Source organism: Boleophthalmus pectinirostris, unplaced genomic scaffold, assembly GCF_026225935.1.
Source record: "Boleophthalmus pectinirostris isolate CB_2022bp ecotype Guang Dong unplaced genomic scaffold, ASM2622593v1 HiC_scaffold_20, whole genome shotgun sequence".
Lineage (NCBI taxonomy): Eukaryota > Metazoa > Chordata > Actinopteri > Gobiiformes > Gobiidae > Boleophthalmus > Boleophthalmus pectinirostris.
The window spans coordinates 19,894,048-19,918,550 of record NW_026571153.1 but is presented as its reverse complement, the minus strand read 5'-3'; the positions used below and the strand labels follow the sequence as shown (position 1 = coordinate 19,918,550).

Sequence of the window (24,503 nt, the reverse complement as noted above, 5' to 3'; positions counted from 1 at the left end):
TGAAGATGGGCAGAAATGAAATTAGGCCTGCAGGTGAGATTTATGGAGAGGCGTCGCAGTGTATCTAAGTTTGTTATGGTATTTTTATGTAGTAAAAACAGCTGTACTACACAAAATAGACAAGTTGAATACTTTACTGTGAAATATTCCAGGCAAAACAATCACAGTCCCATTGAGACAAGCAGGTGATGGACCCTCTACCAAAAAAAGTTACACAGTTCACCTTTAATCCTCCTATTTTGGTCATCCCCTTAAAGAGATTATGACCTTTCCTATCGCTTACAAAATCTCTGGCCTTCCAATTAGATCTTTATCTCCACCTATCCCCCTCCCGCTACCTGGGCCAGACTTCTCCTCCTTCTCTTTTCCCCCTCTGTGGTCCAACCTGCTTGTATGCAACTTTTTACTCCTCCAATCTTCATTTTAACATGGAACAGTTGATGACGGGCCAAGATTTGATTTCTCATGGTCTGAGGTCTCTGCTTCGTTCATGCTTCATCCTCTTCTTGTCCATCAACGGTGAGTAATTACATGCACTTATTTCAATACAACTGTACCTCTGTATCTACAGTCACCTTAACAGAGGTGTGACTTAACAGATCAATGCGCCTGTGCTATTTCTGTGTGCTTGTGCCGTGTGTCCATGCAGGGTCGATTGGGATCTCCTGCTACACCACTCTGGAGTCTGTGGATTTAGGATGCCTCCTGCGGTGGGATTGTCCCAAAGCCAGTCCTAATACAACCTTCAGCGTGCAGACGAAGAAGCCGGGGTGAGTCTGGAGTCTGCACGCACGCTTTACTTAGTGTGCCTTTTTCAGTTAGGAATGTCAGTGTTATTGGTTAGTGATTTGTGATAATTCATGTTACGATATTATAGTAATAATTAATAAAAAATAATAATGCTATTCAATCTATTCATAGGTTTCAGAATGATGAAAAGTAAGGACTGTTGCCATAGAAATAAACTAGGCTATACAATAATACAAAACATTATCTATTTGAAGGGCCAACCATTCTCAAAATGGTACCACATAAAAGAAAACTCAAGAAAAGTGCTTTTTTTTTTACCTGGCTGTTTGTGTCCCTTTGAGTTTATCATTCAGAAACACACAGCAAACGGTTTCATTATACAGTCAATAATCATGATTAATAGTCTATTTGTGACGTTTCTTCACAATAACACTACTAATAATACTACTACTAATACTAGGCTACTTATAATAATTCTCAAATATGATTTTATGATATCTGTATTTTTAAACAGCGATACTACTTTTGTCACCACATACTTCCATACATACTCCTGTGTTAACCCAGTTTTCAATCAGTCAATCAAACGTTATAGAGCGCTTTTCATAAAAAAAAATGCAACACAAAGCGCGTTTTTTGATAGAATGTTTTGAAATAAATAAAAATGATTAGTAAGTCAGTCAGTCAGTTCACACACAATTATAAGCAACTATAAGATAGCTGCATTTAAATGACCATTTATGATCTAGGGCTGTGGTTTGGAATAGAATTCAAACTTTGGCCGGTTAACAACTGTATTAATGCATAATCGATCAATATACAGTATAGAGAGTAAAAATATATATTTACTTGATACATTCATTGATGCATTTCACCCTAACTCTCGTACAACCTTTCTTATATCTGGTTTTAGTAATTTAAACTGTGTTATGTCCACTTCAGGGACCCATGGAGGGATGTTTCGTGGTGCATTTGGGTGTCTTCTCGCACTTGTGACGTGTCCCAGGCGGTCTCCAACTTTGAGGGGTACAGCATGATGCGCGTGGGGGTGCACCTCAGCCCCAGCACCACCGTGTGGATGAAACCGCGCAAGTTCGACTACACAGACTTTAGTTAGTCATATTTCACGATTTTACACTCGAGGAAATTATATGACGTGATTGTTTTCTTTTTATTAAAATGGCCATTGACCTAACCATTTTTTTTTATCACGTTAAACTCTATGAAACAAGACCACTCACTGTATAATTAACCCATGTGTATTCCCATGAATCTAAACCCACATTCCCGTGTGTGTCTCCCGGTTCCAGCCTTCAGTGCGCCCTCCTTGTCCTTGTCTCTACAAGAAGATCAGCTGCTGGTCAAGGTGCAGTTCCCGTGTGCGACCAGCAGGCGGTGCTCTGCGCGACGCTGCTGCCCCATCACGGAGCTCATCGACCCCTTGACCACCGTGACGCTCTACAACAAACTCAGCGAGTACCAGGTCAGATTTGTGTATACAGTCAATGGGTCAGACTACACACAAACCTAATGTGTAGTATTATGCAAAGAGCTCAGCGTGTTGCAAAAGACTCCCTGTTGGTTTAGGTGAAATAAATGTGTTAGGTGAAATATGTTGCATAATGATTAATTAATTTATTTTATTGTTTTTAACCTCTTACTATTCCAGCCTGTTTTTTTCCAAGAATGTCTGACTAAAATGAGTCTCAGTTCAAACAGAATCTGATTCTGAACACTTTGGAGCACAGAATGGCCGCACTCTTTTTGAAGCTGAGGAGCTGTAGTTTTGGCCTCTGCTGTCTGATCTACTCTAATTTTAAATGAGAAGAAGCTCTATACAAAAGAAAGTCAGATTTCAAATTCTGCCTGAATTATCTGGGGTATAGCTGGTGTTCTTGGGGATGACCTGATAGAAGTAGACTGAGTATTTGTTGGCTGTTGACAATTCCCTAGTTGAAGAATATCTCACTAAACATGAGATTTAGTCTAGACAGTGTGTTACAGATTTCCACTAATGTTTTACATGTTCCATGAGATTGATAGATGCCTTTTTTCAGAAGGTTGACATACAGAAATTAAAAGAAAACCTTTTACATACAGCTAATATGGGACATAACAGCTAGTTTTACTTGAATATAACCCCCATCTCTGCTTTGAAAATAATTCATAACAAAATAATAATATTTTGTCATTGTTTAATCAGTGAGTCTTTTTAAAAACATTTTTTCACTGTATATGGTAATAAATTGTCCTCTTATTCTCAGAGCCGTACAGTCTGGACCTATGAGACCTTATCCTTCGTGGTGTTCTCTGGTTTAGCTGCAGGTCAGAACTACTGTGCTGTGGCCTACTTCTCTTTCCCCAACATCAACATGACCTCCTCCCCCATGTCCAGCCCTCAGTGCATCCAGACTGTGTCCTATACAGGTGAGAGAATCCAATAGACAAGATTATAGCATGACCAGTTCATGATGATAATAAAAACACTCTTTCTTTAATCAAGAAAATGTGATTTTCAACATTAAATTGTGGTTCCATGAGGTCTTATATCGGTGTAATCCCTTAGTGGTCCCATGGGAGTATACTAGTCTATGTGCTCTTATCTTTGTTCTGATGCAGCTCAATGTCATTCTATAGCTATTCAGGAAAGGTTCATTTCTGTCCTGTGGATGTGACTTTTTTTTTTAGTATCAATACCTGCTCAAAAGAGCATCTAGTTTCTACAGTCGTCTTAATATTGATCCGTATCTGTTTCCCAATCCATTAGATGTCCATTAGACGTGCTTTTGATTTGAGTGTTCTTGCGCTGCACAATATATCGGAAAAGAATCAATATCACAACATACTCGACATGTTGTGTTCACATGACTGACTAAAATGCACTGTTTAAAAAAAAATATATATATATTAATGAAGCAAATTTATTTATCATTTTCATTAAAGTCCAAATTTAGCCTTGATCTAGTCCTGGTTTTGACAATAACTGATATTACTGACAGAAAAGTGTATTCAAATATTGCCCAAAAGAGTAATGTTCAAAATAATATTAATGCAGCAGACATACCAATTAGTAGTCCAGGAAATTACTCAATTAAGAGTAGCATAGAGTAACTGTCAGGACTTAACTTCAAATTATAAATCAAATGTTAATGTAATCATAAAAACATGACAAAATCTGGTATTTTCAGATGCAAAAATGATACAACTAAATCATATCTCAAACAAAAAAACTGTTGATGTTAACGTTCAAATAATTTAATATTGTCAACATAAATATTTTGATGCTTACTCACAGTGGGAAGAGTAAACACAAAACTTTTACTCAAGTTAGAGTATGCATCTAGAAAACTGCTCTGAAAAGTACTATTTCTTTATAAAGTTACCCAAGTAAATGTAATGTAAGTCTTTCTCAAAATCGAAATCATGCAGCTCTCACGTGTTCCTCAGGACTGGTGCCTCTGGTGGCCATAGGGGGCGCTCTGAGCCTGCTGCTACTGCTTCCTCTTTGTGGAGTGTTTCTATGGCGACGAAGACCAGCCGGAGCCTCACCAGCCCCCAGCAGTCAGCCCCAATCACCGGTCAGTACCCCATTCTCAGTCACGATTTAAAATGTTGTATTTACATGTTTATACAACTAAAACTCATAATTTTAAAGTTTGCATTACTAATTTTTCATTTAAAGGGCCCATATTACAGTATTTTCTGCACTGTTATGAGTAATCCTGCTTTATTAGTCTCTCTACATCTCCAAAACTCAGAATGCTCTGTTCTACCTTGTGATGTCTCGAAGCGGTAGTTTTCAAGTTAGAAGTTCCATGAAATTATCCAAATGATTCTAGGGAAGGTGTATGTGAGTTAAAAATGGAGGAACAGAGTGTTTTCTGTTTGAGAGAGGACCCTAAATATGTGTGGTTTGTGTGTTAATCATGTGAATGAAACAAAACACAACATAGTAACACAATCTTGTTGAACACAATATTTGTATTTATGCAGCCACCTATCCACGAACCCGTCTCCTTGGTCCCCTTCTCCATGGTTCCTGTCAACCTTGAGGATGTTCACATTGAAGTCAGTTATAAAGAGTCCTCAGAGTCCGCCTCAACCTCCAGTCTGCACTCCACCCCTACCTCACCCAGGCTCACCTCAAAGGAGCTCCAGTCCAGGGCTCTGTACTGGGACAGTGGTGGGACCATTGACAGTATGAAAAACAACACTGCAGCACAATTAGTCACTATGAAGGCATTAGACTTGTCAACTAAGCCTTATATAGACCAGCATTTGTTGTAATGGAATGGAAAAGTAAATTGAAAAACATTTTTGGATTACATGTTATTGTATATTAACGTTCTAAAAGTTTGAATTGCTGTTTAATTGCTGATGGGCTGATTCCTTTGGCAGAGATGAGTACAGGTGGAGGAGAGTCTTTGTTCCAAATGACGGAGTTCATGATCTCGGGCGGATGTGAGATGGACTGGTGGATCTGTTGTGGTAAAGAAGGAGCTGAGTCCAAATTCAAAGCTCTCAATTACCCGGTCAATCTACGCTCCTGCCCTCACCTGTGATCATGAGCTTTGGGTAATGACCAAAAGGACAAGATCGTGGATAAAAGCCATTGAAATGAGTTTCCTCTGAAGGGTGGATGGATTCTCCCTTAGAGATAAGCTGGTTCGCATGAGAGGAAATTTTAGTACAGCTGGTCCTCCTCCACGTCCAGAGGCGCCAGCTGAGGTGGCTTGAACATCTTTCTGGATGTCTCTTGGTGTTCTGAGCATGTTCCTCTGACAGAGCCATGATGCCAATGAAGGAGCCTCTCCAGCAACAGTGGTGCCCTGTGCTCTCCTCTGTATCTGCCCCCGCTCCACTGTTTCTGCCAGGAGTTTCTGTTCATTTAGCTCTCTGCTCCAGCGCCTGTCCAAAGGCGCGTGCAGCCCCACACGTGGACCTCGCTCTATCAGTTTGTTTGTGTCTGACTCACCACTGCCTTTGCTCTGGGGCTGATGGCTTCAGTTTGCCTCTGTTTTGCTGGGTTTGCACTCTTTCTGCAACATTGGGGAACTTTAAGTATGATTCCAACCACTTTTTGACTCCGTCTGTGCAGAAGCTCCATCTGTGAAACTGAAGAAAACATTTCCACACTACAACACAAACTATGGATTCAGTTGTTAAAGAGATGTTTAAAATAAACAAAACTAATTTCTAATCTCCGTTTGGTGTTTTTAGTAATTTTACCCACACAGAATGAGACCAACTGCATCAAGAACACAATAGTATGTTACTAAAGGCCTCACCACCATTGGACTTGAATGGGCATTGCTCTCTGTGCCCTGTGTAGTTCTCTATGGCATAAACGTTAATGGGGCAGAACACATGTATAGTTTCTGGCTGCTTCTTGACTATTTTTAGCAGGAAATGCTTAGTCACCCGCTCTGACTCACTGCTCTCTGTGGGGTTAGCTTTACCCCCAGTGTGGACCACAGATGGTCTTCTCAGCAACACTGAGTGTAGCACAATGTATTGTCCACAAATATATTGTTTCAAGTCTTTTTATTTGGCCTTATTAATCAATAATTAATATACATAATATATACAATGCAAACACATACATTATTGTTTTATCTGCAGTGAAGGTTGGCAGTGCATTCTTGGCCTTGAACATGGCATCGGTCAGAGCCCAACCGACCCCTTCCTGCTGCAGATTCTTTTGTTGATCATGACTGACCTCAGTAGCTCATCTGCGCCAGTACTACAGGGATATTAAGTTTAGTTTAGAACACAATACTTTAATTTCTATTTTAATATTGTGGTAAAAAGTGAAAACATACTTGGGCAAACTTATGAATCTGTTCGACCACTGCAGCAAACAGGGCTCCCACGCTCTCATCGATGAGGCTCTGCATGTAGTGGACCGCCTCCTCATCAGAAAGGTCCAGTCGAAACTTGTCTTGTACCTGATAACGGCAGGTGACGTAAACCCAACACATATGAGTAGAACTAGAATAGTTAGAAATGGCTGAACTCTCCACCTGTACTTAAAACGCATCTATTTTTTTAATGTTTAACCTGCTTTTATACGTATGCCTATATTCTCTTAAAGACACTGACACACACAGTAAAACAATAGCCGACAAACAGTATACTTAAATGAATTCTTTGTGCCGTGTCTTTGAATGTTTTGAAAAGCACAATATAAATAAAAGGCATTACTATTATTATTTAGTATTATTACTATTACTACTACCATCACCATCATCATCATGACTGTTATTAATAGACAAAAGTTAGTGCAGTGAAATTGTGGCTCTCACCTTCTTGACAGTCTTATCGGGCTCAAGAGCAATATCTGGAATATTGGCATCCACCATCAGAGAGAACAAGTTCAGAATCAGGTTGGAGTACCTGTAAAGTATTAGGCAGATTAAGCAGAGGTGCGTATAATATATCCATGTTCTACAGCTAATGAAGCAAGTCTAGTTTCTATTGATACTTTGCAGCTGTCCTCAACATTCTCTGGGGGTGTGAAGCTAACTGAATGCACTACTCTCTTAGAAGCTCTGATGCTCAAATTAGACATGAACACAATCTGAGCAGAAAGAGATGACTTAGGTGGCACTACAGCAGGTGAGTTGAGACATGAACGCTCGTATTGATCAAAGGCTCCGGAAAATGTATGTTTTAAAATCCTTTTTTTTTTTTTTTTTTGAGTTTTTACATTTTTGTCAGCGTATGTAGTAGTGTTGTGTAAGGCATAGAGTAACTCAGTAACTTCAAGTATAGCAAAAGAAAAATGTTTCGGTTTGAAGAAACCCTCAGTCGTCCAGGTAGAATCCATGGCGAGGAGAAAATTCAGTCAAAAGTTAGTTTGGTTGAAGACGTTTTCGCTTTTATCCTTTTATCCACTCGACAAACTGAATTTTCTCCTCACCATGTTTCATTCATATGTCACTACACTGAAACTAACACCTACTTGTTTACATTTTTTGTTTGTTAGAGAGTAATCAAATTTGGGGAAAATTATCTAAATTGGCTCTGGATTCAAAAAAACAAACCAAAACAAACAAACAAACAAAAAAAAAAATTGTACTGAAAAAATGCATAGTTACAGTGCAATGCAATGCAGTTACCTTCTGAGATGCAAAAAGGCTGTGTAACACTGCTTCCTGAACTCCTGGTACTGTTCACTCTGCATGCCCCCCATCCCCTCCACCATCTCTTTGCTAAGTTTCATGGGCGGGGGCAGGGGCTTGGGGTCTCTGCCAAGGATGTAGCCAAAGTCTATGTGGAAGAGCTTGCCTGTAAAACACACAGTGTGACCCTACAGACACAATGTTTGAATACTGAAAACATGCTTAGTGTTTTGAGTTTACCAGTCTTAGTCAGCAGCAGATTGTCTAAGTGTCTATCGCCCACTCCCAGGATATAGGTAATCACACAGTAGCCAGCTGGAAATAAGAAATTTGGTTTAATATGAAATCCTTCCTAAACGTTAAGAACGTATATATCATATTTTTGGTACTTTAGAAATAAGTAAATGTATTTTCAAATAGAGTTGTCAAAAGTATAAAAAATCAAATACTAATCAACATTAAAACTACTCATTTGAAGTAATAACACTAAAAAATTCACATGAACTGGACAAAAATGAACCTTTCCTGAACAGCTTTAGAATGATCTTGAGTTGTATCAGAGCACATAGACTAGTATATGCCCATGGACCACTACCTGGACGATTGAGGGATTACACAGATTATAAAACCAGATGGTAAGATAAAAGAAAGTACTATGAATGTCATGTTAAAAATGTCATTCTATTGTCAGAAGAAAGTGTTCATTATTATCATTGCAGTATCAGAATCTGTATTAAGTTTCTTGTCTATTCCTTAGTATTGAAATCAAGTTTGAAATTTCAGTATCGTAACAACAGTAGTTTCAAATAAACCAGCAGACACTGACCACAGCTCTTGACGTATGTGTCCATCACTTCTGGGCTGATTCCATACGGCCCTTTTTCACTCGGAGCATGCTTTCTGAAGAAACTCTGCAGACAAAAAGTCCTCTTTAAAAACACAATGACTACAACACAATAAAAATGATGTGCATGTGCCTATGAATAATAATATGCACAATAATATACAGTGAAAAGTTTCTCTGCTGTAAACAAGAAACTGTATGGGTGTAGGTGCTGATGGGCTATGTATGCTTCTATGTATGCATGTAATAGGGATGGGACGAGATGAGATGAGATACGAGATTTTAACTTAATTCCCAACATATAAATTGTGTGGTTCAGTTTCCAATTTTGGCCTCACGCTTTTATTTGATTTGATATTTTTGTTTCCATTCTAGCCTTGCTTTTTGGAACTATAAGCAATGTAATAACTATGTCACTAATATGTAACTCTATTTTTGTCCAAACCAACTAAAAAAATCTCACAAGATAATTTTTCTGATGTGTGCACGATCTTGCAACAATTTCGTCTTGCGACATCGTGTGGCACGAGAGCTTGTACCATCCCTAGCATGTAATGTAAAGAAATGTAAAGGAAGTCCAAATAAACTGAACTTAAATAAATACACAACATGAACTAGGGATGTAACAATAACCAGAACATCGTGATATCGTATCTTCAAAAGTCTCACAATAATATCATGGGTCATCACAATATATCGAATTACAAATTTCTTTGCTTAAATCCATAGTTATGGTGTAGCATCAACTAAACGAGAGAGACCTACACATACCACAATCCTTTGCTGTGTCTGCATGATGAAATACTTGTTATTAAGCACTTTTAAATCTCATAATTTTTTGATAATGACAGAAAAGTAGCATATACACAATTTGGTTAGCCTCCACAAATTATCGCAAAGAATATCATACCATGAGAGGAATATCATGAAAATATCGTATAACATGAACATAAGACATACTTGAATATTTCCTTCAGTTGCTAGGACCTCTGCGACAGGTACAGACTGGACAAACTGCATGAAACCTAAAGAGGGATAAAATTGTAATATATTACAATTTGAATGTTATTATTGATTGATTTTTATATTCAAGTTTGTGCCAAGAGAGAAAATAATCATATACATTGTAAACAACAGAAAAGCAGATTTTTCTAAAAGGAGTGAGAAGAAGAAAACTTATATTGACCCACCCCTATTCATGACATAAACATACATATTGTGTTAAGGATGTTATGTTTCCATTACCATGTTTTGTGCTGGTGGCTAGAACCTTGTACGGAGTCAACTTCAGGTCCAAATTTTCTTTTCTTAACAGCTACAACAGATAGTCATTCTGTTAGCTTTCCCTTATTTTTTATGACCTATGAATTTTATTTAAAAGTGCACTGCGCAACTTTTCTGCTTGTCTCCATGAAGATGTTATTGCTTAGCCTGTAATATTCCATGCTATGACATTAAACATATCAATCTAGCAATTATTCATTATGGGTGTTTTTATTGCTCAAAAATAGTCTTTCTTTGAACAGGGTTGACTCTCCACAGATCTGAATTGTAATGTAGCATAGTTACCTGCTTGTCTCCCTCATGATGGGGGTTTTAGAGTTTTAATCTATACTGTGGAACATTCTAGACAAACCAATAACATTTCCATGGAGACAAGCATGTGGCTGACTCTCTACTAGAAATGTTACGCAGTGCACCTTTATGATGTATGAAAAGTAAATACATACCTTGTCCATGAGAGAAATGATTTGAAGTATGAGCTGATCCTGCCTAAGGTCATCTCCATGTTTAAAGATGACAGGATACATTGCTCCATCTTCAGCTTTGAAAATCAACTTTGCTGGCATCAAGGCACTCTGTAAACAAACAAAAAAATCTATTCAAATCAATTATCAAAACAAATCAACTGATCTGATGCTGGTATGATTTCTTTACATTTTTAAAAAATTTGCAAACACCAGGTGAACAAATAGTGCAAAAATATATTCACTGGGGTGAATTTAGAGTGTGCAAACAAAAGAATGGGGAGAAGGGGGGTAAAATTGGTACATTGTAGGAGTATTACCTGTGTGTGCGTTTGCGTGTTGGTGCGTGTGTGTGCATGTGTAGGTAACAAAGAAAGAGAGATTATTAAAAAAAAGGCAATTTATTTATATATAGGGTGTCCCAAAAAATTTGACATAATTTCGCAGGTCAATTTTAGCAATTCTTGTTGAAATAAACAAACATTTTCACAGAATGTATAGAAACAGATCAAGAATTTATATTTAATGTTTTATTTTTTATCTGTTTTCAGGTTGAGCCTTAAAAAAAGAAGTCATTTTGCATCTTTGAATACGCCTGGACACAGTCACCCAAGACTGTGCAGTGCACCATCAAAGCAAAATTTGGAAAATCTTCACCAACTGGAAAACAAATTTGGACTTGGTACCAAAAATGTAAACAGTAAGGCTGCTTATGCAGGGCTAAAGGATCTGGTAGATCAACATCAACATCAGAATAGAAGGCCGAGCTAGTTCATGAAAAACTCTTGTGAAGCCGCAAAAAGTCCGTAAGGAGAACACGTTTGCAAACCCAAATTCCTTGAATGACGTTTGGCATATCAGATCCTTTAGCCCTGCATTAGCAGCCTTCCTCTTTAAATTTTTGATTTTCCAAAACGCAAAATGATTTCCCTTTGGGAGTGAACGACATGGCTCAACCTGAAAAAATAAAAAAATAAAACATTAAATATAAAATCTTGATCTGTTTCTATACATTCTGTGAAAATTTGAGGTTAGTTCAACAAAAATTGTCAAAATTATTGCCCTGCGAAGTGACGTCTCTGTATTATTATAGATTAAAAGGGCAAAGGACAAATGAGTAAAGGAGTCTAACTTTTCTGGTTGAGGGTTCATCAATTACTTTACTCCGTAAAGATGTTATCGCTTTGTCTGGAATGTTTCACAGTATGACAGTAAACCTTTCTATCTTCAAGACTAAACCAGACCAAGTTACAGGTCAGATCTGTGGAGAGGCAACCCCACTCAGTCAGAATGCCCATTTTTCGAGGTATTTCTGAAACATAAAACCACCTGTAATTGAACTAATGTAAGATAAACCTGTTTAATGTCATATTGTGGAACATTCCAGGCAGAGCAGTGACACAGCCATAGAAACAAACAGATGATGGACCCCCAACAAAAAAGTTACATAGTACACAGAGCAAGTTTTCTTTGCTGGTATGATTTCTGAAGTGCTTTTTGGGCCTTGCCTTGAAGAGTGTGGCCGTTTCTGGGACAATTCCTTTGATTTGGACCTGAGGCTCCAGAGGGAGTGGGATGGGCTCTATTTCTGAGAGGTTGACCTTTCTCATTGTCAGCTAGAAGAGCCTGCAGTCGCTCAGTCTGCAGGAAGGATAAGCTTTGAGTAACTGAAACAAACACGGAGCAAATACACTGTTCTAAATGTTTTTAAGTCAAAGTCAGTACCTTCTTTTTACGGTTTCCACTTTCTCTTTGCACTGCTTTCATCAGTTGCACCAGTCTGTCCACAAAGGTCTGCTGAGCTGCCAACAGTGACCGCATCACCCTCACTGTCTTATCGCCCTTTTGAAAGGAAACAATAATAAACTATTATTATGACATAACATAAAGAAAGTGTAGTAGATAGGAAACATGATTATGTATAAGGATAAAAGGATAAAATGACTTGAGGATAAAATGACTACTTGAATTTAAAATATTCATCTAAATTTAAGGAGTTTGTAGGAGTTTTATTTAAATAAATATTTTTAGAAATGTTTTTATTCAAGTAGAATAAAGTAAAGGGTCTATATTGCGCTATTTTCTGATCAATGCTATAAAGTTGTTTCCTCATCACAAACATACCTGGAGTTGTGTTTAGTTTAAACTACAAACTCTGCATATTTAGGCCGAGTTCTTCTCTCAAACTGAAAACACTCTGTTCCACCTTGTGATGTCATGGAATTGTCAAGCTCTACTAAACATAAGATAAAAGGTAGCTGTTAACTTGACATCTCACAAGGTGGAGCAGAGCATTTTGAGCTATGGAGATGTAGACGGACTAATGCTGAATATGCAAACAAGTGTGCATGCAACAAAACACAAGTCCAAATATGTTTTTGATGCGGTAACAACATTCTAATATGGCTTAAAGCTCACAAGAGTCAATTTTTGCATAATATAGTACCTTTAAATACAAGTTAGATTTAAACTGAAACTAGTCAAATAATCTACAGTCTTTATAAGTAAACCTATAAGTAAACAAGTAAAGTACTCAGACCATGATACTCAGAATTTAAGTATTTTCTACTAGAGTACATTTTCGTAATGACATAATTGTAATATAATTGTGACGGTGAGGAAGTAAAAATGTTGATCAGACCTTGAGCAGCGCCTGGCTGAACCTCCTCATCACATTCAGGTACATCTCATGTGTTTTTGGATCTCTCAGCTGAGTGTCCTGATCCTCACACTCCACTATCACATACCTGAATACACAAACTACTATTTTTACTATATTCAGTGGCAAATTTAAGTTTTCTTTTCTTTTAGTTCTCACCAGTATAGATAATTGGCAAGAGTTGAATTCTTGCAGGCTCTGGAGATGAGGAATGTGCATAGGTCCTGCAACAAAACAGACACTAGAAAATTCAGCAAAATGTGTACATCAAATATTTATTTAGGAGGTTTGTGTATTTGATTACATTCAACAGCATTTGTCAGCTCCTAATATTGCACAAATAGATTTAATAAACAATAAAAATAAAAAGGAACATAATTTAAGTAAATTAATTTAGCAATTTATTGTGTCTTACCTCTAAATTTTCGCTATCCCCTCCATCTTTGCCCTTCTGTGGGGCCGCAGAAGCCGATGGAGCTGAAAGAATCTGGGAACTAGGAAAAAAAATAAAGCCAACGGAAACAACAATGATCTCAAAACAGATTCAAAACGGTGAGTAGTATTTTCTCCTTGTTTTTGCCCTCTTTTGAGTTGTAGCACTGTAGCGTTGTGTATTTTTCTTTAAAAGACAAATAATCTAATTCTGCAGAAAGCTGTAAGTATTTGAAAAAAGAGCCCCACTGGAGGTACAAGTTTATATCTCTGGTCCAGCTGGACAGATGACACAGCACTGACCTGTCCAGAGCAGAGTCATCAGAGAGGCCTTGGCTGTCTCTCTTGCTGCCCGGCTCGAGGCCTCCTTGAATATCACTGAAGTTCTCGTACTTAAGAGCCTGGACCAACTGCAGGAGGTACATCAGCAGATCCTAAAAATAAATATGAAGACAAAGAAAATGTCAGGTCCAAGTTAACATACTGAAGCTGTACAGGGGTCCACCACCTTGTCTCTATGGAGATGTTATTGCTCTGTTGAAATGTTCCACCATATGACATATAACTTATCCATGTCCTTGGAGACAAGCAAGGAACTCCACCAGGCTAAGTTACAGGTCACTTCTGTGGAGAAGCAAGCCTGCTCACAGTAAAAACACTATGCCACCCTGCCGTTATCTCCATGGTGACACCCAGGTGATGGACCCCCCCCTCCCACAAGAAAAGTTACAGAGTGTTTCTTTAATGAATAAAAAGAGCACTATGGTAGAACCTCATCGTCTGCCTGCTGCAGGCGCGTGACAGCGTAGCGGCGAACAGTGGGGTTTGTGAAGTGTGAGGACAGAAGTTCCAGAGCGTCCTCCACGTCCATCGGCCTCCACTTCCCCAGCAGCTCCAGAGCCTGTTTGGCCTCCTGAGGCAGGTCCCAGTTCACACACTTCAGGAACTTTGTTAATGCCTGCACCAGGAGACATGTTCATAACTACTCAAAGAGTGCACAGTATAATGTACTTCTTAATCTCAGACCCAGAGAACCCACCTTCTCCTGGTTGGTGAGGTAGTACCGGAACTTCCACACTAGATCCTGTTCTTCAGAGCTCAGCTGTTTGGTTGGGGGGTAGCTCACGATAATCTGTCAGTGATAGTCATAAACCATTTAGTCTTTTATTTTGAAGGAGTAAAGTATTACATTAGTGAACTGTACTGAACATTGCTGTAGTGAACATTAGTGGACTGTTAGTGAACTGTTGTCTCTTACATTGAGTTGATCTCGGGTAGCAGCATTGGGCTTTAAGTCGTGGTCTGAGGGTCCACTGCGCAGGCTACGAGCCAATTTGTGATGTTTACTCTCTACTAGATTCTCCTGGAAGAAGGATTAAGATTAAGATCATAAAAAGTCATACCCAACCTTCAGAATGTAAAAGTCATAGTGAATATTTCTTCACCATCCCCATCTGTGGGTCAGGGACTTTGACAATCTCACAGCTGGTCATAACAGGTGCTGTGTCATCTCCGTCCTGTCAAAACCAAAAATATTTCATTCATTTCATGAATAAAACTCAAGTTAAATATGAGCTGGTTAAGAAAAACAGACCTTCTCATAATAAACAATGCTGTATTCTTTGTCATTTGTTTTGACGCGTGGAAACTCAACCATGAGGTACATGAAGTTAGAGCTACGTTTTTCGCTCTACAAAAGATCATAACAATTAAAATGATGACAGCCACTTGTGTTTGCCATATAAAAATGCCCCCACCTCATTGATCATTTCAATTTCTCGGAAGGTCAGACGGTCCAGCCAGTCCACCTTCACCATGTGACCCTGCCTATGGGCTTTTGTCAACTGCACAAGGATAGAGGGACAGGAGCAGAGAGGTGAATACGAGTGGTGGTGGTGGGGCCAACAATTATCACCAGAACACATGCACACACCAGGATTCAGCAGCCAGTCCAAGTGGGTTAAGCTTAAACTAAGCCATAAGCAGGATGCCCACAAATCAGCACTGTAGTTTAGTGTTGTTTAGTGTTTATAAGATGAATAAGAACTTGTAAAACATAATAGCTTCTTGTCTACAAGTAATTAAACAGAGCCACAGTTTTGCTCTGTGACACATAAGCTTCACCATCTCACCCCATGGAAGAAATAATATCAAATTAATGGCTCATAAGAAAAAAAAACATGTTTTGTGTAGATTTTGCAACATAGGCATGTCCCATGTACATTCAAGTGTTTCTAGCAGCAGTCAAGCCAAAATGTATTTACAAATGGACTAATCTACTTTTATTCCAAAGCAGGAACGACTTTAAAAGAAAAGATCTACTACATGTAGATTTGCAAATACATTTGGTCTTGTTGACACACACAACTCCTCCTGTACTCACATCCCTGAGTACCTCCAGGTCAGGACCCTGGAACAAATGATGCTTCAGACAAAGCAGCCCATCCAACAATGTCCAGTTAACCCTCTATCACTTCTCATCACATCCTCAGTCACCTTACTCCTGCTCCTTTCAAGTAGCTGGCTCCTCCATTGTTCTCAGGTACCGTACCTTGGCCAGTCGGCCCATTTGGTCCTCTGCCAGGCTGCTGCTGGTGCGTCCGGGGGTCGTAGTGGGCTCTCCTCCGTCCCCCTCCACTCCTGGCCAAACCTTGAGGTCATGCATGCCTTGTCTGAACATACTGAAAGGAGACAAAAGTATTACTGTGAGCATGACTGAATGAAGACCCATTGTCAGCTTGATAATATGATCACATGAACACATTCACAGTCACTGGTTGAGACTAAACTCAACATTCAACAACAGAGTTTTTGTTATTTCAGTTGGCGGTCTTAAGGTCCCCATAGGACAATATTACTGACCCATATTTGCCAAAGAGAGTGACAGTGGTTCCTCCCACAGGAACAGCTTTCCCTGGGCCGTAGATGTCCCACACGGTGAGGGCCACCTGGGCACTCTGAGGCAGATCTGGGTACTTGACTGGCAGCCGCAGCCACTCATTCCAGCTGCACAGAAAAACATCATTAACACAGAGGCCTGTGAGAAACTGGGCTGTGGAAAAAACATCTTACATATGTGTGAATAAAGTGTACTATGTGCAACTGACAAATGTAAATCTTTGTGTACTCACTTCCAGCGTGTGCTAAAGGCTTTGTAGGAGGTGCGGACAGGCAGAGCCAGGGGCTTCCCTTCTGCAAACACCTGACAGGTGACATAGAGGTCAGAGCAGTTCTCTTGATAGAGGCCAGAGAAGCGCAGCATAGGGTCCTCCAGCAGGGCTTTGTAGCTCTTCTGCTCTCGTTTCCCTTCTAAACTGCCTCTGGAAATAACACGTCATTAGAAGCTGTAATTATAACATTTGCCTTGGTCTATTTGTTTTCTGATTTTAGTACTAAAATAAAAATCCTTGTTTTGTTCATGCTAGTATGGTTATGTTGAGAAGTAACAGTTCGTAGATGGTTAATTTAATATTTATAATGCAATTTACAAACTCATGAGCTATGCATGTGACTTTAATAAAGCCATGACACTTTCCACACAGTGCTATTGCTTGAAGCTAAAAGAATATAACTCCTCACTGGGCAACCATAATATTCTTTGGCAACTGTGACACAATATTTCTATAGGAAAAAATACTTTGGATTTGACAGTTTAATAGCTGCCACAAAACTTGAGTTGGCCAATAAATATGCAATTAAATTAAAACAATATTTTAGGGACCAATTCTCACATATCCATCAGTGACCAAACACTTGAACACAGAGTAGTATGATATAATCTTCTCTTTATAAAGGCCTATGGCTGTCATGTGCCTTGGGGGTGACAGATGTAAACCAGGACAACATCCTGTCATCACAGTCACAAGATGGATTGTCACTGCAGTGTAGTCGCGTATTTGTTAAACTTACATTTTAAGCTGAACGTTGATATCCAGGTCACAACTGTAAACATAGTTAAATTTGTCCGTGTCCATCTTCCGACGGGAGAACACCGGATTTTAACCAAGACCCGTCCACTTCACCATGAAAGCCCGGACTCCTGGAGCCTGTGTTTGCTAGGCCTCGGATCAGCATAGACTTTCTTCAGCTTACTGCCTGAAGTCGTACAGAGGGCCGAACGGATATTATATTTATATAGATTAAATTATATTAACAAATATCTGCATTTACAATAAATACATTGTTATAGAGACTGTCCACTCGCCGGACATGATTTGGTGTTTTAGCTTCACAATAACACAGCCGCTACAGAAGTGATCAGCTCAGGGGAAAATAGCTGATCACCGGAATTAGAAACCCGTGCAGTACACAGAGTTTATATGGGACAACGTTGATCATCTCATCTGTAATGTGGATCTGTTGGTGTGGTCTGGGTAAAAATAGGAGGAAGTGGAGAAAACTGGGCGGGGCTTACGTTCTCTTAAAGGAGCTGAATCAGGCATTCAAAAATGTATTATAATGAAGCATTGTAACAATTACTTTTATCATGACTTTCCTACCGTGAGAACTTAAAGTAACAGTGCACACAAAATAAAGGTTTATCAAAACAAAGGGAAGCTATTTTGAAGAATCTAAAATGTTTTGAATCATTTCATATTTTTGTTTACTACTTGTCAATTGCCTCACTTTGTTTGGACCCCTTTGGTCCTTTCTCTTGGCATTCCACCAATGAACCCTGTTAAGCCACATCTGTGAGGTGAAAACCATTCCAGGAGACTTCATCATGAATCTCACTGAGAGAAGGCCAAGGGTTTGCAGCGCTGTCAACAAACCAAAGGGTGTCTGTGTTTTTAACTACATAATTCAATACATTTTGCTTCATGTATCTGATGTCTTGTATGTATCTACAATAAAGAAGTAAACAAAAAAACACAACTGAATGCAATGGTGTGTTTAAACCTTTGGCTGATACTAGTATGTGCATATATAATTCTGCCAGAGGTTGCTCAAATCACAAGACAGCTATGATCACAGACCTAACATATGACTTCATAGTGACTGTAGTAAACCACTCTAACAAACAGTTACCAATTAAAAATCTCCTTTCTCCAATTAAAAGCATATGCCGTGAAGTTTGAGAGGAGTGAGATTGGAAAATCCTCTGGTTTAATAGTGTTAATCTTTCTTGTGTTTGGGGCTGACGACAGCTACTTGTCAAGTCGGGTGTGACTGAACTTCATCGGCGTTGTACAACACCCAGTGGCCTAAGAGGTCAGCAACACCCAAGGAACAAAAGGGCACCATCCTGCCATAAAACCATAAATCAGTGACAAAGTTTTCAAGTACCGTATACTTCTGTCTGTTAGGGTTAAATTTACAGTAGGATCACCCTACATTAACTCTCTTTGTATGCTCAATCTGGAGCTCCACTTTGGCAACAATGACTCACACAAACTTTGAGGGGCCTCTGAGTACAAATTCTGGATGTATGCACCTTCGCTTCTTGTCCCAAGTATTTTACGCTGCTCTGATGTATGGAGCAACACAAAAAGTCATCAAATTAACTTCTGAAACATATGAAAGTATCTATGCAAATCAAAAGGACCAGCTGATTAAGCTGGGGGAAAATATGTAATAAAAGAATCTCCTATTATAAATTACTATCAGTTTTTATTCCATCTCATAAATTTTGCTTCTCCCCCTCCTTAACCACACACTCTCCTCTCTTCGAACCTTACTCTTAGTCACCAAATGGATGTGTCATTGTTTCTATCTCTTTGGAGGTTCATGCTCATTGAAGCGCATCGAGGTGATCTCCGGAGTGCCACAGCAGCGCCAAGTCGTTCCCCCACATACGCCACTGACCGGGGCAAGCCTGTGGGCCACATGCTGCAACGGACCACTCCTCCACGCCATCGCCGCTCAGCCCGCCCGGGATAGGTATAAATTTAGGAACACGAGACCAGAGCCTGGACTCTTACAGAACCAAGACGAGATGAAGCCTGCCGGCATCAACTGGACCCTGGCTGTGGTCAGCCTTCTTTTGTGGAGCAGTGGAGCATCCGCAGCACCAACTGAGTGTCACATCAACCTCAGAGGTAGGACACATGCTGGGGATTCAATAAAATTAAAAAAGATAAATCTGGTCACTCATTGCCCTGTTATTTCAGCCTTATGCATGTTTGAAGGGAGACACTATGCACTGGGTGAAACCTGGGTGGATGACACCTGCATGCAGTGTACCTGTCTGCACCCTGTCGGGGTGGGCTGCTGCGAGATGTAAGTTAAGATACTTTGTGTTAGAAAGCTCTCCAATTCACAAGAATATAAAAAAGGCACATATACACAGTGTTTAAAACAATAGCTGTTATGAAAGAAAACAAGAATGTAAGGGAACAGTTCAGTGCTCCATTTAGTGGCCTATATGTTGTTTACAGTAAACAATAACTTTGAGAGTGCACACGAGTTAAGTGTTCAGAACTTTGACATTATACCTGAGAAACTAGATTATTGCATGGTATTGTTTTAATTCTTGTTTTCAATTCATTTGATCTGAATCTGTACATCAGTACTAAAAATAGACAGAAATAGATCTCATTAACATGCTTTCTTTAAGGTTTTCAATTCTGCATCAGCAGTGTTTAGTTTTACCTTTTCTGATTTTGAATTCTCTTCTGTCATTCTGCATTTAGGGCCCATCGGCCAGTGGACTTCCCAGCGTGGTGTGAGGTTCGAGTGGAGTCAGTCACATGTAAAGTGTCTCTGGTCCAAACAGCTGACCCCCGGCTGCCCTGTTTCCCTGACGACCTACAGGACCCCAGCCATGGGTCTCTCCCGCTGCAGCAACAGCTCAAAGAGTAGAACAGCTTCAGACAGCTTTCCTGCTATTAGATAATCATTCAAATCATTCAAGCTCTTTCATAAAAAAGTATTTAATCTTTCCATAATGTAGAACACGCTTACAGGAGGCAAGCCACTATTTCAGTCATTTTATACAATTATTTTATTCTTCATTGTGCCAAATAAAATGATTTCATAAGTTGTTTTTTTTTAATTATTATTATTTTTTTTATTTACCAGGAAATGTAAATACTGTGTAAGCAAATTTACACTGTAATATATGTAAGATGTAACAGTGGATCTGTTTAAATACTCTTCAATTGAAATCAACAAATAAAAACAAAAGTGATGACTTGCATCATTATTCTGCTCAAATTGCAATTATTGCTCAGATAAAATAATGTAAAGGTCTGTCAGTCTCAAACCATAAAATATAGTAACCAATTATGATTAGGAAACATGATCTGTGAAATATTATAAACAAATTAAAACGAAAAAAACTGGACTTACTTTTTTAAGCCAACATTTCAATATCAACCAGATAGAAATTCAGTTGTTTTAATTTAAAATTGCTTAAATTATATCTTATTCCTGGATGGCACAAAATTAGCATCAACTGATCTGTGAAATAACATGAGTTTCCAGTTAAATAAATACAGACATGAATAGCAGCCCAAAACAGTAAAAATCAGCTGTGAATTGCACATGGAACAGGCAAATAATTCTGTATAAGGATATAGTGTTAATATACCATTATCTCTCTGTTCATTTTATCTTGCATTCACAATAAATCAATGCAAAGTCAAATGAATTAAATGTTAATGCTGTTGGTCCCTGTGAACTGAGACACATGAGATGCCAGGGCTGGATTTGTGGGCAGTACTTTAATGGGCAGATCCCAGCTGAAAGTATCCACATCGACATGTTCTGCCCCAGACCAAACTGTGACCTCTGATTGGTTCTGCTGCACCACCGGAGGTTCCATTGGCTCTCGAGCAGTAACGAACTCAAAGTGCAGACGCCACCTCAGGGTCACTGCAGAGTCAGATATTAGTGTGTTAGAACTGTCATCAACTTTGAAGGTATTACCAAATGTTTAAGTGCCTATAATAAAAGAGCTTTAAGTCATGCTATAATTCTGTTACTTCCTCAAAAACATACTCAGAGTTGTGTTTTGTTTGAGTAGTCCTGATTTATTAGTCCCTCTACATCACAGGTGTCAAACATAAGGCCCGGGGGCCGGATCCGGCCCTCCGCTGATTTTCTACTAAAATATTTTAATTATATTTTCTTTTAAAATATTGTATTTTCCACGGTGCTTATCATAGCAGCGTCTCCAGCGTCTCTGTGCGTGACCACCTCCCACCAGAGCAGCACAAATGAAGACTTGTCTCTTTCCAAATGCTCTTAAAGGACGATCGTTTTGACTGTTGACCGTGACACCCTCATCAGCAAAATGTCAAAAATGAGAAAAGTGGAGCCGAGTGCAGGATTTTCCAAAAAAAAATTGACTTATTCCTATTTACATACAATTTAATGTTAAAACACTGTGTTGAAATTACATTTTTCTTAAAGTTTCAGGTTGTTCATAATATTATAATATTTTGTAAAAGAAAGAGTTCATCAATTAAAAAAGATTTCTGTAATAGATTTGTGTTTCTCTGCACAAATATTTGAACTTATTGCTATTTTTGGGGTTTATATGCCATGAGATTTCTGATCTGGTCCCTTTGGGATCAAAGCAGGTTGGATACGGCCCCCGGACCAAAATGAGTTTGACACCCCTGCTCTACATCTACAAAGCTTATCCTTGCGATGTCATATAGAGGTAGTTTTCAAGTTATAAGAAAACTACCTGCTTGAGAGATGAGTTCAGCCTAAATTTGCTGAGTTTTTGTGTGTTGAACATGTGTGAATGAAACAAAACTAAACTCCATATATTTGTTTTATAATGAGGACACAACATTACAACATTAAATAGCCCAGTATAGGCATAAATTATGTAATATGGGCATTTTAAGATAAACCTTTTTAAACCTTTTAATGGCATCTAGTACTTCTTATCAAAAAGATGTGTTTCCTTCATGTGGGACATACCTATATCTGTGCTGAAGCCGGGTGTGACATTCAGGGGAATGGGAAGGGAGAAGTGGCTGGAGGCGGTGTGCAGGCATGACTCTAGATGGCGGCCGTGTCCAGTTACACTAGTGCCCTGTCCAGGTCGACGCTGATATTGCTGCTGAATCTCCTCTTCACTTTGGAGACTAACTGAATACTGGAGGAAAGAATTAAAATACAGTCAAAAGCAGAAGAGAAAATCCAAAACAGAATGTGAGTTATGGTTTAAAATGGGAAAATGTGAGGATCTAGATATACCTGTAAACATGGAATGTCACCCTCTGCAAAATTAAATGTGCCTATGATGTCTTCCCCAAGTCGATAAACTGTCTTGAAGATGCAGAACTTTGCCACCTTTCCACGCATGTTAGTAATATTAAACATATCTAGACCAAAAACATTTTCACTGCACTATACATATATTTTACACACCATTTTATGCATCAAGATTACAAAGATTGTTGACTCACGAGGACATCGTCTTGAGGTAGTGACCATTAACAAGTCAAGTGCTCTTTCCAGTGGCCGAGCATCTCTTCGACTGACGTCTTCTTCTTCCAGGAATGGATTGGAGGGTGAAACCTCCTCATCCTGTGTAAATGGGGGCTCTGGCATGCCTTTAAATAGATAAATAAAAATGTATAATATGTTTAAATACAAAGAATAGAAACTGTTGTTGTAAGCTTTGTCTCGTAGCAAAGACTCACCCTGCAGAACAAGTACTCTGAAAGGAACTCGAAGAAGTTTGATAGGCGAATTAACTCTCTGGCAGCCAATTGTCAGTTTGTAGACATATTTAACTGCTTGTCCACGAAAGCTAGGTGGGCCATCAACAGGTACAACCTCAGTGTATGAATCTGAAACATTATGGTTCAGTCTAAGTGTGTAAATTAACAAAATGCATAAACTTGGTGAATGGTGAAATACATACAAGTTTTACTTTCTCCGGGGTCCAGCTGGAGATCACAGAATAATATTTTTGGTGGAGTGTCCAACACACACTGCCCTCGTTCTCCTTATGGGAACATGAGGAAGGAAATTGTAAAAAAAAAAAAAAAAAAAAACATACACAAGTTACACAACACAAATTACACTTCTGTAGATGAAACAACCTCTGCTTGGGATGAGGACAGTGTCATTTTCAGCCTGGACATCTTGTTTGTTGCCCTGCTGTGGAAGGGCCACTCTGCCTTCACTTGCATGGAACTGACAGTGGATTTGTGCACTGGCCCAGGCTAGCATCTCACTGAAAACACCACAGTTTAAATTACACACGTTTTAACTTTAACAGGTCAGTTAAAGGAACATCTGTACCTGGTGGCAGAAGTTGAGAGGTGGGACATGGGGTTAGTGAAGGTTATGAGGCACTCCATAAGTTCCCCTGCCAGAAACACGGGACCCCGAGCCATAGAAGCCACCACCTCAATCATCTATTACAAAAAAAGATTAAATGACGGAATAATAGAGAAGTAGCAGTTAACAACAGGACCAGGGTGGACAGAGCTTGTCGACTCAAGTTAGTTTGTTTACAATTAGCGTACCTTGTCGAGTAAATATCCCAGACACCCGGCGAAGCAAGGGAAAAAAGTGAACAAGTTAATTTTACATCAAGTTTCACTCTAGCCGGAGATGGCGTAAACGTAAACAATAGCAACTCTAACGTTATAATGAAGTTCTGCAGCCCGACCATTCAAAAACGAATGTGATGCATTTACGGTAGTTAAAGAAGGAATCTTAAATACACTGCATTTTACTTTCTTATTAATCCCAAAAAACTAAAGAATATCAACCGGGCATGTTTTGGTCAGCCATTTGTATCTAGAACCGTGGCAGCCCGGACTATCGTTTATGCGTTTAATACAAAGGGGGAGAATAAAAGACGCAAAGGGCAAACTACGGTATATTGTAAGTGTAAATTCAAATTAAAATAATACATACATCATTACAGAAGTATTTATCCATTTTCTGTGAGTGGCGCATTGACAGTAAGTTGAATGTAATAGCGTCGTAAATGAAAGTTTAAATGAATCACCCCTACATCCAATGGT

At 39.0% G+C, this 24,503-nt stretch overlaps 4 protein-coding genes across 6 annotated transcripts; 2 read left to right on the top strand and 2 right to left on the bottom strand.

Moving 5' to 3' along the window:
• Positions 1-361: 361 nt before the first annotated feature.
• Positions 362-5,950, top strand: si:dkeyp-75h12.7 (uncharacterized). Its single transcript, XM_020937832.2, has 7 exons — positions 362-519; positions 650-770; positions 1,693-1,862; positions 2,061-2,233; positions 3,015-3,177; positions 4,198-4,328; positions 4,744-5,950. The coding sequence occupies exons 1-7, from the start codon at positions 429-431 to the stop codon at positions 5,035-5,037; spliced, it is 1,143 nt and encodes a 380-aa protein (XP_020793491.1). The 5' UTR covers positions 362-428; the 3' UTR covers positions 5,038-5,950.
• A 327-nt stretch (positions 5,951-6,277) lies between these two features.
• pik3c3 (phosphatidylinositol 3-kinase, catalytic subunit type 3) lies at positions 6,278-17,840 on the bottom strand. Its single transcript, XM_020937775.2, is given in 26 exon segments — positions 6,278-6,493; positions 6,573-6,698; positions 7,056-7,146; positions 7,872-8,040; positions 8,115-8,189; positions 8,701-8,785; positions 9,679-9,743; positions 9,964-10,033; positions 10,449-10,577; positions 11,975-12,070; positions 12,072-12,107; positions 12,192-12,308; positions 13,108-13,213; positions 13,285-13,349; positions 13,541-13,619; positions 13,861-13,991; positions 14,330-14,515; positions 14,597-14,689; positions 14,816-14,920; positions 15,003-15,074; positions 15,152-15,247; positions 15,315-15,401; positions 16,109-16,238; positions 16,420-16,563; positions 16,689-16,877; positions 17,467-17,840. Coding segments are annotated over 26 exon segments (2,622 nt in total). The 5' UTR covers positions 17,532-17,840; the 3' UTR covers positions 6,278-6,478.
• Positions 17,841-18,285: 445 nt separating this feature from the next.
• On the top strand, positions 18,286-20,520 carry msmp1 (microseminoprotein, prostate associated 1). Its single transcript, XM_055156103.1, has 3 exons — positions 18,286-19,595; positions 19,668-19,776; positions 20,190-20,520. The coding sequence occupies exons 1-3, from the start codon at positions 19,253-19,255 to the stop codon at positions 20,356-20,358; spliced, it is 621 nt and encodes a 206-aa protein (XP_055012078.1). The 5' UTR covers positions 18,286-19,252; the 3' UTR covers positions 20,359-20,520.
• Positions 20,521-20,540: 20 nt separating this feature from the next.
• Positions 20,541-24,471, bottom strand: rgp1 (GP1 homolog, RAB6A GEF complex partner 1). Of its 3 annotated transcripts, none has more exons than XM_020937844.2 (9): positions 24,394-24,471; positions 23,770-23,885; positions 23,568-23,701; positions 23,387-23,470; positions 23,163-23,312; positions 22,926-23,072; positions 22,714-22,841; positions 22,435-22,612; positions 20,541-21,372 (listed from the first exon to the last, which is right to left on the bottom strand). In XM_020937844.2, the coding sequence occupies exons 1-9, from the start codon at positions 24,433-24,435 to the stop codon at positions 21,149-21,151; spliced, it is 1,203 nt and encodes a 400-aa protein (XP_020793503.1). In that variant the 5' UTR covers positions 24,436-24,471; the 3' UTR covers positions 20,541-21,148. The 3 variants fall into 3 exon arrangements, with proteins under 3 accessions (XP_020793503.1, XP_020793504.1, XP_055012077.1); XM_020937845.2 differs by lacking the exon at positions 24,394-24,471 and adding an exon at positions 23,997-24,285; XM_055156102.1 differs by lacking the exon at positions 24,394-24,471 and adding an exon at positions 24,117-24,285.
• Positions 24,472-24,503: the final 32 nt, after the last annotated feature.